Raw genomic sequence first — 12,462 nt, 5'->3', positions numbered from 1 at the left:
GCATGTTTGATTTGGCAGTTTCTTTTTAATGCCGGATGCACTTCCTGCCACAATCCCCAAAGGGATTTGTGCTTCCTCCGGGAATCAAACCAGGGATCTTTCCCTTGATAGGCAAATGTGTAAATCGCTGCACTGTGGTGGATAACGTGCTGCATTTTGACTGTAAGGAAATACCTGCGTTCACAGTAGTGAAAATAGTATAATAATATAATATAATAATATAATATAATAATATATATATATATATATATATATATATATATTATTATATTATATTATATTATTATATTTATATATATTATATATTATATTATATTATATTATATTATTATATTTATATATATTATATATTATATATATTATATTATATTATTATATATATACATATATACACATATATATATATATATACACACACACATATATATATATATATATATACATACATATACATACATATACATATATATATATATATATATATATATACATACATATACATATACATATATATATATATATATATATATATATATATATATATATATATACATATATACATATACATACATACATATACACATATATACATATATATATATATATATATATATATACATATATACATATACATACATACATATACACATATATACATATATATATATATATATATATGTATATTATAATAATAGTATAAAATAGTAGTGAAAATTTGTGAATGTCATTTGGGGCATTTGAAACACAAATAAACTGGATATATCAACACAGTTACTGATTAACTAATTAAAAGATTAAATGTGAGTAGAATGTCTGAATTGTAACACTTTACCTATGGTTGCATCTTTTTTGGTACATCTTGTAAAAACTGTAGTGTCCATTTGCATGAAAGCTGATTGGTTTACACTTTTTTATTTTTCATGTAGCGTTTCCTCTGAGTAGAAATGAAAAATGTATCAAGTATAGTGATGGAAATTCTACATTTTTATGGTTACGTGTACATAAAGACACCAAAAATAGTTTTGGATGGATGGATTACAGCATTTTTTTATTAGTTCATTTAGTTTTCTTTTGTTTTTATATGTTTTGGGGGTTTTGATACTCAGAACAACTCTGCAACAAAATCATCTGCATCTGTTCAGCTTCTGTTACCAGAAGCAAGACGAACTTTGTTTTCTGCAAACTACAGTTGATATTCTCCGCTTGTGGCAACAAAAAAGAAAAATCTTAACTACAGAAAATCAGAGTAAAAATAGTTTTGAAGCATTCAGATTTTTTGTTTGTTTGTTTACTTTTAGAAGATCTTCATAGAGCAACAGGAGAAACAAGCTTGTTGCACCTTTAATCTTGTTGCACCTTTGAGCTGATTATTGTAAATCATTGAGTGTCTGTGTAACATCACACAGGACACTGTGACACAATGTTTGCATTTCTCACCTCATCACAGCTGCTCTCACCTTTTACTCAGCTGCACAATGTTTTCTTTCTTGCTCTTTATTTGTGGCGATTAGTCTTACCAGCGAACGAGGGGCTATATTTGCCACTACTGTAGTTTTGCGATACCTGGGTCATAATTTTCAGTTAGAAGAAATAGCTTCTCTCACTCTGCATCCCATTTATATGCCGTATCTTGTTTCTGTGTACAGAGTTCCATTACTCTGTAGCTCGGAGGCTGGTAGAGGGGAGGGAGGCGGGAGGTAAAGGAGATGAAAAGGAGTGATAGAAGGCTGCGGCTGTTCCTGTTGCTGCTGCCGCAGACGCTTCCCCCTCAGCAGAGAAGCAAACAACATGTTGATGCGCAGCAAGCAGAGATTTAATCACCTTTGCTATGTTTCAACTCATCAAAATATGAAGTGCGGAGCAGCTCAGACGGGGAGAATTAGACAAAGGCAGTGACATGTCAGAGGCATCGTGTCATCGCTAACTTATTTAACCAAAAAGCGAGTCGATGCAAAGCTACCACGAGAGCTCCAGCTCCAGTCTGTACTCCAGATACTCTCCTGCTGAAGCTATTTACACAAAAGGCTGCTGATTATGATCTTTTTATTGTGGCCTTGAATATGGGTCAGTGAACATGAGTGGCATGTTTAGATGTTGGGCAGTTGCTACCCAGACAGTATTTACCTAACATTGTCTGGTGCCTTCTTATGGTTTTTACTGGGCTCAGAGCATCCGATGTGAAACCCATTCGGTGAATGAATGATGGCTTTTTCTACTTTAGCAGTTAACAGAACTGCATCATGATGTAATTCAGTGCAATTAGCCATTAACATAACACAACATCTGTCACATGAAGAAATGGCATCTCTCTGGAAGCCCTCCAAAGAGTCAGGAGAAGGTTGGAGTTGACTTTGCAGGCTTAAAAGGCCTCTGCTTTCCGCTGCTCTGTAATCTGGCGTCCTCTCCTCCTCCTATTACCCTTGTCTTATTCAGAGCCGCTCCCTCGTGGCAGGGATCATCATGATATACATGCAAGGATTTTCCTCTGCTAGCACTAAAGGAACAATGTATTTCCCTGCGTCGGTGTGAGAGAGAAAAGGAGGTTGTGTGTATATGTGCGCTCGCTCCCCCTCCATCTGCCATCCGCGGTGCTTTTAGTAACATTTTGAGGAACAGTGCCAGCCAGCATTTAATTAAGTTCTGGTATGCCAACATCTCCCTGTTGTAACATGGAATATCTCTTCTTTTGTCAATTCCTCTCCTGTTTCTGTGCTCCTCTGTGTCGGTCGTACTGTAACAGGGAAAGATGTCGCCTCTGGGAGAAGCAGGTAAAGAAGCCATCAAAACCAATGCAAGTAGAAAGAGTTGCAATCAGCGCACCAAAAGAAAAAAACTAGTTGTAGAGCATCTTTTGTGTGGATCTCTTCTCCTTTTCCCCAGTTTCACTTTGTTTCCCTCTCTTCCTGTATATGTGTGTGTGTGTGCTTGGAGCTTTCAATTCAGTAGAGGCTACTAGTAATGTTTCTCTCCCAGTAGAAATGGCTGCTGTTTGTTCAATTGTTGTGATAGATTGATGTGAGGTGGGAAAAGATGGGCTTTTATGCACCTGAACATAGGAACAGAAAAGTCTTTATGAGAAGCCAGTAGCTCTCCATTCACCAATCGTCTGATGGGAGATGCATTTTGCTGGAAGTTTTTCTCGTTTTTTGCAAAGTCTTTCACGAACGCTTTCCAATATATTCAGGCAGTTAGGCAAGACACAAATACCCCCAAAAGGGCACTTGTCATTTGTTATTCCACAAAAATGCTGCCTCCAGTTTATGGCAGTTTTCCTGTAGGGTTTCAACAAGTGGCCGCCTTAATGGTCTCTTCTTTTCAGTTTGCACAGAATACAAAGTGACTCTCTTCAAATGCCCACCAACTGTTCTCATATAATTAGCTATGCATCTGTACTTTAAATAATATTGTTGTTATCTGTAAATAGTCCTGTAAACAGAGAGGACGGCTGAAGATCCATATTTGTCTGCCTGATGTAAACTGGCTGCAATCCTGTTTTGACCGCTGTGGCTTACTTTAAACGAATAATGTTGACTGTCTAAACCAGACGTTCCCAAAGTGTGGGGCCCGCCCCCTAGGGGGGGCAGAGCCATTGCAGGGGGGGCGCGGCATGAAAAGGGAAAAAACAAAAAAAACAAACAACGCTTGGACACTGCTAGCACAGGGCGCCCACAGAAACGCAAAGCAGGAGATGAAGCATCGCTGAATATGTTTCCAAACCAACTTCATTCTGAGCCAAAGACTAGAAGATATGGTGAAGCAAATCTTCCCTTTGGTTTCACCTGCACAGGTGCCGAGGTAGGTCTCCCTGCAGGATTGGTTTTCCCTTCGTTGGGAGCAGCGCTGGGCTGTTTAAATTACGGACAAACAGTATCCCACATTCTTGATTTGTAGTTCACAAACACTTGTTGTAATGACTAACTACTCCTGACATTTTGGAGATGTTTGCTCTTTATACAGTAAAGTTACAGTGGGATACAAATAATATCAGGCTGATCCTGACACGGTTTGTCTAAATCACAGACAAACAGGATCCCACAGTTGTTTATGTTTTTAAACCCATTTTGCAGAGGGATTTTTTGAAAAATGTATTGATAGCAATGTTGAATATTATTACACAGGAAAAAAAAAACAACTACTACTACGGGGGGTCGCGAACATTTTTCTTGTAAAACAAGGGGGGGCCAGCAAAAAAAGTTTGGGAACCACTGGTCTAAACTAGAGATGGACCGATCCGATATTACGTATCGGTATCGGTCCGATACTGACCTAAATTACTGGATCGGATATCGGAGAGAAATAAAAAATGTAATCCGATCCATTAAATATCAAAAAAGCACCTCACAAAACTTGGCGACATGGCGAGCCGGAGCAGTGTGGTCACGTGATAGAGCGGCTGTGTGTATTTGTAGCCTGCTAGCAAACATTTCATCTCCGAGGAAGTTATCTCAGAGAGAAGTAAAGCAAGTGTGTAAGTTCATCTCTGAATGTTTGTAAAGCATTCCCGCGTTAAGCTTAACAACCGATATATAGAGCAACTGCTTCTTCTCTCCCTCTCCTGCTGCTACTTCAATCGTGAAACTGCTTAATGATCAGCTGATCGGCTTTTCTGTCGCGAGTCCGTCTCTCTTCTTTGTTTTTGGCCCACTTTGCACCAGAAAGAGGAAACCAGCGGCTGAACAACAGCAGCACGTTTAAGCTTGATAAGCTGTTGTTAGAATTTAATATTACTTTCTAGACCAGGATCATTTTCTACGTAGCTGACGGCTGGTAACTGTGCAGGGGCGGATCTAGCAAAGTTTAGCCAGGGGGGCCGATAGGGAATGAACAGGCAAAAGGGGGCACAAAGACATACTTTTCTTTCTTATTCTCATTTAAAATATCTAGCTTTTAATTATTTAATAATTATCTGAATCTTACACCCAAAGTTTTAATCTGATGTAAAATGTATAGAAGTCCATTACTGTATATAGTAACTGTTAAGTCTAATATACCCTAGTACTTTTTAGTAGTAGTACTTTTTCCTTTGGGAAGGTACCATCTGTGCAGTCTGCAATTCTGTTGAAGAAAGATGTTGAATCTATTTAATTATTCTTGAAAAATAATTTATTTCTGTGAATTTTTTTCACCCTGCATCAAATTAAAGTTGATTACATTGATTAAGCATCATGAGGAAGAGGGTGGTTCCCTATTTTCTTTTGCTGGGAGTTTGCAACCCTATTAGTTAGGTTGCTTAATATTTCTGCTAAGTACTCTTTAAAATACCAGAATAGGAAGGATGGTGCAGGTTTAACTTTATTAGATTGATCAGTGTTGCTGATCTATGAAATATTTTGGGTGCAGTGTGTTTTACATACAGGTATAACAGAATAGCTTTAGTGTTGTTGTTGTTTTTTAACTTGAGTATGAACTTATACAAAAAGCAGCAAGATATTAAAAAAAAAGTTTTACTGATTAAAAAACACACTATATCGGATTCATATCGGTATCGGCAGATATCCAAATTTATGATATCGGTATCGGTATCGGACATAAAAAAGTGGTATCGTGCCATCTCTAGTCTAAACCAAGTTGATTGATGGTAAGTATCCTGAATGCAATGTGTAGAATGTCATCGCTCAAAAACTGGATATGATGATCTATTAAAAGGAAAATAATATTTGTACTGCAAATTCAATTTTTCTTCCGATTCTAAAAGATTTTTTTAGCTCGTCTTTCGTCATTTTACTCATCTAATGCTTCATAATGCCTTCTTTAGACAGCCGCCTTTGATCCCTTTCACTATTGTTTCTCCCATTCCTATTTTCTATCCCATTTCCTATTTACAGTAATAGATGTAACCCAAGACGACCTCAGATCAGAGACAGTGGGTCTGTATTCTCCGAGCTCTGTTTTTCATGTTCCTCTGATAGAATGAGGGTTAAAGGGGACTGCTTGTGCAGAAACGAGGTTACAGCAATTGGGCTTGCAAATGATTGGCAGGGATAGATTGTGGATGATCTAGTTTTTTAAACTGTCCCCATTTTTGCTTTCTTTTTTGTATAATGCTGCTTCTTACTTTGAAAAGAGGAAGGTTGTGTAAGTCATGCTTACACAATAAAGCACAACTTGTGAACAGAAAAACGAGGACATGAATAAGCGGTCGTGATGTGTTTGGATGCGCTGGCACAACCTGGTAGCTTTTGCAGTGGCCTATTGTATATGAATCTATGTTGTACTAAAATAATTTGAGGATGCAGGACCTTTATCTGCTTTTCTTAAACATCTTGAGCTGTCTTCCTTTCGGTCTCTTTCATCCCTCCCTCTTTCTCCCCCTCTCCTCCTGTGCACCATCTGCATGATGCTTTGTATCCAGTCTGAAGGAGTGCTCGCTGTTCTCCGCTGTGAATGTGGGAGTCGGTGTGGATCTCGCGTGCGAACGTGTTTGTGTATGTGTTCGTCGGCATCGCAGTCACTCTCAGCTCATTACCTGACATGATGGATGGTGCGAGTGCCATTAAACAACGCCCAGCCAGGGACGCCTGGCACCCTACAGCTGGCACTGAGTAATGGGCACATTGGCGACGGCACGCTTGGAAATACCAGGGAGTCCTGTGTGGGTGTGCCTGCAGTCATCTCCATGGCTATGCTTCCTGGTTCTGCTCAGCCCCACCTGCCACCTGGCTGCCCAGTAGATGCCATGGGCATTTCTGGGCAGCCGTCGTTGGATAGCATAGGAGGCAGTGTTTGTATGACTCTGTCATAGAACTGGCAAGAGAAAAACCCAAAGTGTGACTGGCCTGCTTTCTGACCACAAGTGCTACAGTGGCATATTCTCTGTTACTAGCAGCGAATCATATCTGATTGAATTTTTTCTGCCTATTTTGACTCATGTTAGTCTTTTTTTCATTTGAAGTTTGGACTCTTAGGTTGATCTTTTTCATTTCTCAAAGGATCTTTCTAATGCTAAAGCTACAACACAATGCTTCTGTCTGGGTTCTGTATTAGAGCCTTTGCCAGTTCACCAGACAAAAGCTTTTCTCGTGAAGCAGGAAGTGTTTAGTGCACTCGATGCAGCTGAAAACATTCAGTTCACAGTAATACAAGGTTGACATGTGAATGAACCACATAGCTAGAGTTGCAAAAGTATCGACAGTTGAGCACCAGAGGACGTCTCTCTAATCTCCAGCACATTTGAGCCACTAAAGACAGTGAGGACGCCACGTAGTTTGGCCACGGGCGGCTCTGATATCACCTCCGCAGCAGCTTGTTGCAGTGCACCTGTCCCCTGCAGGGAGGCCACGGTGCAAACGTGTCACGACGGAGAGAGCGCACAGGCTTGAAAACACTTCAGCCTGGTCTAATGGAAAAAGCCCATATGTATATTATTTTTGTAGTGTTATTAGTTCTTGTGCGTGGTGCATTTACTTTGTGTAGTGTGCATATGCTGCATCTGATGAGAGAGTAGTCGAGGGGCTCTTGAGTGGAAGTCTGGATCAGGAGCTGAATGGAGTTACTATGACACCAGAGACAAGCACCTCCACTCCAGCAGCTTCTTCTGTGTCTCCCTCCTTCCCTGCTGCTCTGCTCTCAATCAGCCTGGATGTTCTTCACGTTTCTCCTCTTGTCTTTTTTTTGTTCGCCCTCTTTAGTTTTTCTATACAGTCTTTGATTAGGTTGAGCTCCTGTGCTCGTATGAATCAATGCACCAGCGCTTTCATGTTCCTTCTGATTCTCACGTTTTGTATTTTTATTCTTTGTCTTCCTGGTTTTTTTAACAGACAACCGTCGTGCAGTCCTGGAAAGATCTCGCTCACGGCACAATGCAAATCACCAAGCTCGATGATCACCCGCGCCTACTATAAGACGCTAGATAAGTGCCAAAGAGGGCTGCGAGGAGGAGACCTAGAAGACATCTGAAGGAGGGACAGACCAGCCCTTACTGTGGCACACACACAGCACCAAGTACAGAACAAACAAGCCTAAAGAAACGACTGAAGTAATTTCGTTTTCATCCAGTTCATCAGACGTTTTCCATATTTATTCAAGAATTGTTCATCACTTTAAATGTTTGTGTCCTCTCTAGCTGGTTTGATATTAAAAACAATACATTTTAAGGTTACTGCAGAGAAATGAAATGTTTTGATTGTTTGAAAATCCATTTTCATTCTTGCAAGTCTAAGCCTTCGACTTTAATCCTTCTGTAATCAAAATACTTCACACTCAGATTTGACGTGAAACACGTATCGAACATTGCAGCGTACTGAAGAAAGAACTAATGCCAAGAAGGACTGCAGAGTAGTTCATTCCCGTGAACATACCACACACCCTTTATTTTGCAAACAAGCAGCGGGGCAGCTGTCCTCTAAATGGAAAACAGGGATTTAACACCCGTGTTGGCAAGCCTTCAACCTGCTGATGTTTTCTCGAGCAGCTCCCCGAGCTCTTATCAAAGAGGGAGTAGTTGTTTAAAATTTCTTACTGCCAGCACCTCCTCCAACCAACATCGAGACAGTTCTCACAACAGCCAGTCGTCTCCGTAAATCAGCTCATTGCATAAACCACAAAACCACAAGAGCTGGCCCCCGTCTGCACCGATATTTCAGAGCTCGTGACTCATGGATTTTGAAACTGTAATCTCCATTTTGACAAGATGCATTTTATTTTTAGTTGTGTAATATCTAACATTGCCTTTGGGTGCTGATCTGTCCCAAGGTCGCGTTTGCTTCTAACATGAGAGACTGACACATTTTTAAATGCATCGAACTGCCTGGAGGAGCTGACGTGAACTTTTTGACCTTTCCTGTGATCAGGTGTTCAGCAACAACGTTACCATCATTTTATTATTAATCTGTTTGAAGTACAATAAAGGCCAAAAATGAATCTGTAAACTAGCAGTAAAAAGGTTTGTTTTTAAACACTGGAATCTCCAGAAAAAGAAACAAAGTAACCAGTGTTTAAAATAACAAGTGTTTATGTAAGCAGCCTATTGTAGTAGTTACAGAAAGGCAGCGCTGTCATCAGTGCCTGACGTAGGACTTGTCTCTATGATTACAAAACAAAAACGAAGAGATACTTGCAATTTAACATGTGGTTAACTTTGCGAAAGGGTCCGTTTTATCCCAAATGTTGACCTTTTCCCAAACCTACCTGAATAAGATAATCTATATTTGGTAGAACATGAGACAGGATTTTATATAAATATGTAAAAACCCCTCGTAGGTCCCAAAACATTTAAATTCATCTGATTGAATGTATGAGGTCAAACAGGGTTTTAAGAGGTGGGATTTGTGGACAAACTCCTCCAAACAGTCACCTGGTGTGTGGCGTTTGTGTACGTGATAGTTGAAAGTTGTTTCTCTGTATGGGCTCACTGTCACACCGTTTCACGTGAACTATTTATTCATGTATTCATGCCTAGGGTGGCCCTTGTTCCCTTACTTCCCTAAACTGTAAGCAGATGCTACTAAAAACAACCGCCGAATCCACACGGAGACCGGGCACGAGCAGAATTATCGACTGAGGGGCGCAGTAGACAAGATGATCCTTGTCTTAGAAAGCGAGTCTCCAAACGCCCTCCGATTCCCCGGCACTAAGGGTACGAGCGATCATTTCACCTTCAGACAGGTTAGCGTACTAATAACAGAACTCAGCTGTAGGCTTCGTGTGTCTGTGTGTTTCTGTTTGGGGCAATCGTCTGTGTGCACCATCCCAGCTCAGTAATCGGAACAGGAACTCAGGCAAAATAGGATTCCACGTGCTCGACTCCTGGGCTGAATAGATGGAGATTTTTTTCATTTAAACAATCTGCCAGTGCGGCTTATGATGTGTCTGTTTCACGATGCCTCCTCTCCCAGCCTGCGCACTTCTAAAAATGCAATTTTACACATCATCTCGGCTCAAGGTGCACCCACAATACTCTGAGAAGTCTGCATATTTAATTCTCCTCTGAATACACGGTTTGAGCAGCCATACAGAGAAAGCAGAGAGAATGAGCTTTCTGCATTGATGGCAGTTTTAAAGACGTGTTGCACACGGCGCAGAGATTGCAGTGATTCTTCTTCCCTTTCTAGTAGATACTTGACCTTTGCCCTCAGCACAGTTTCAAGCAATTAATAACGGCTATTGTTTTATCAGTCGTCCAACTACAGTGATATTTAGTGCTTTTACGCCTTTATGATGGGACACTGTGTTTGCTAAAACAACAAGTGGTTTGTGGTTCGCAGTAACAAGATGTTTTTCTCACAAAACTTGACTGAATTATTCTGTTTTTGCTCATTTAAACAACTTTCTTCCACATTTGCCAAGTGTTCGTTTAGCTTTTTTCTCTAAACTATGAAAAACTGTACAGACAAAAGCTTTTTTAAAACTGTAATTGTTATTTCAACTTTGATCCAATTAAGTCATTCAGAGTAGGAAATTTGATGTTATTATGATAGTCAAGTGTTATTTCTTATCAAAACACTCATGCATCTTTTTAGAGATGTCATTTAAAAATCTGTTTTGTAATGATTCTGACGTGCTGAGCTAAGCGCTACGATGTTCGCCATTATAGAAGCTCCAGATCATCAGTGTTCACCTTGAAGACGTTTGTTTTTGAATAATAACGACGAGTGAAAACAAGACACTTCTACAATGACAACATCTCCATTGACCCTGTGAGTGATTCGTGTGTTTCTCCCCCACACCACCTCGTAGAATATTCAGAATAATGTGTTTTTTTCTAGAAGAGTAGTAGAGAGTCCATTGACAATGAACCTGAATTGCTCTGCCATGTTATTGTAGAAATCAGCCCATCCTCTTACTGGTTGTTACTAACAAACCTCAGCTGATGATGTTCTCGTTGTAATGGTAAGAATGGCGAGGCAGGGGTATAAAGGTAAAGGTGCCGTTTCTCTGCAGTGGCGAGTGATTAAATGAAAAGTTTGAAATGTCACTTACGCTCACTGACTGTGCACTTTACCTCACAAGTTATTCTGCTCAGGCGGAGAAAGATTTGTTTAAGATTCGTAAATACAACGTTGCCACTAACAGAGTGAACTATTTGCAAAGCATTTCTTTTGGTAAATAGTTCCCAGCTGCCACATATCCAGTTCTTTCCGACTTTGTTAGCGCTTACTATTGATTTGTGGAAGAACAATTGTGGCTGAATCAACAAACAATGTTCAGAACTGTTGACAAACCCTGTCCAACCACGGTGTGTAAGCTGCTGTATCCCTGCCTACCTTTCTTGTTGTCACCGAGTATGTTTTATTGTCATAAGAAACATTTATATTTGTAACATTTTAAGTTTATTTGTATCCTTAGAAACATGAAAAAGCAAAATGGTTATGCACACTGTCCTTCCATAAACTATGTAATGGAATATGATACTAAATAATAACCACTTTGTTATATAAACACATTTCTGTGAGCTTCTTTGTCTCGTCGTCTTTTGCCAGTCGTTTTTTTTGTATTCGCACGTCACAAGTGTTTCTTGATCAAGTCTTCACCTTTTGTCTTGCTTTTGTGTACTTGGGTCTAAAATTACATCTTCAGTTCGTTTTATAGCACGGCAGAAGATACCTGCTCCTCTGACTTATGGACAGAGCTTACAGAGAGCTCGAGGTTTTAGTACATGATAAATGAGACAGCTCCTACCTATAAAAGCAACATATTTGGACCTTGGTGTCCTCGCTGCTTTATCTTGCACAGTGTCAAAGGCAAAGTGATAATGCTGTCATGTCTAATGGCAGCTTAGGGAAATTACTAGCGTCTGAAAACACATTTCAAGGAATGTTTCTCATTTTAATCATTTTGCAGACGTTTCTCTCTACTGTGACTTCAGCTTATCTCCACCTGTGTTAGACAACGAGGAAAATCAGGGCAGCAAACCAATCATTTGTTTATTATTTGATACTAAAGAATTTTAATTTGTAAGCCGGGGAAACATTTATTCTGGAATTTCTCTTTTATAGGCAGTCAAAAAAAAAAAGCAGTTTAAATCTGTGTTAGGCAGTTTGACTTTAAAGTTAATAAGTCTTTTTTTTTTTAGAGCAGCAATTTCTGAAAAAAATGAACTCTCCATGATGTGTTCCCATGCGATCAGCTTGTGTCAGTCTATACGAGTCTCACTAGCGAGCGTCAAATTGCAGGGCAGGGCTGCTCCTGTCCTAACCGTTTGCTTTACAGCCCACCGACCACCAAGTCTGCTCACAAGTAACGGCGTGTTCTCCCTGCATGTGCCATGTCCCACATCCCAGCTGCAGCGCGACATCATAAAATAAGGGCTGACATCTGTAAGTATACCTCGGGTCACAAGGCGCTCTCTCCCGCTCCTCGTGTGCACTCGCACTCGCACACAGAAATACGCGACGCTTCTCTCGACGTGTCTTGGGACTGATCTTCTCCGAGCCTCTTCTCCTCCCAGTGTGCAGCCAGACAGATGGAGATTCATCTCTCAACAAGCTGTGATCTGTGTTTAGAGATGTGTGCTGCAGAACACAA

The 12,462-nt window shown here is 40.1% G+C and overlaps 1 protein-coding gene across 8 annotated transcripts in view; it reads left to right on the top strand.

Annotated features, from left to right (window-relative positions):
* Positions 1-12,061, top strand: part of diaph2 (diaphanous-related formin 2) — a 421,028-nt gene extending 408,967 nt beyond the window's left edge. For 4 of the 8 annotated variants that reach the window (XM_085130728.1, XM_085130725.1, XM_085130720.1 and 1 more), the window contains 2 exons: positions 2,741-2,768; positions 7,758-12,061. In XM_085130728.1, coding sequence (XP_084986854.1) covers positions 2,741-2,768; positions 7,758-7,896 — 167 coding nt within the window. In that variant the 3' untranslated portion in view covers positions 7,897-12,061. The remainder of the gene's footprint in view (positions 1-2,740; positions 2,769-7,757) is intronic. The other 4 variants (XM_085130777.1, XM_085130755.1, XM_085130746.1 and 1 more) reach the window with 1 other exon arrangement.
* Positions 12,062-12,462: the final 401 nt, after the last annotated feature.

The sequence above is a fragment of the Neolamprologus multifasciatus genome, chromosome 2, assembly GCF_963576455.1.
Source record: "Neolamprologus multifasciatus chromosome 2, fNeoMul1.2, whole genome shotgun sequence".
Lineage (NCBI taxonomy): Eukaryota > Metazoa > Chordata > Actinopteri > Cichliformes > Cichlidae > Neolamprologus > Neolamprologus multifasciatus.
This window is presented reverse-complemented; position numbering and strand designations above follow the sequence as displayed.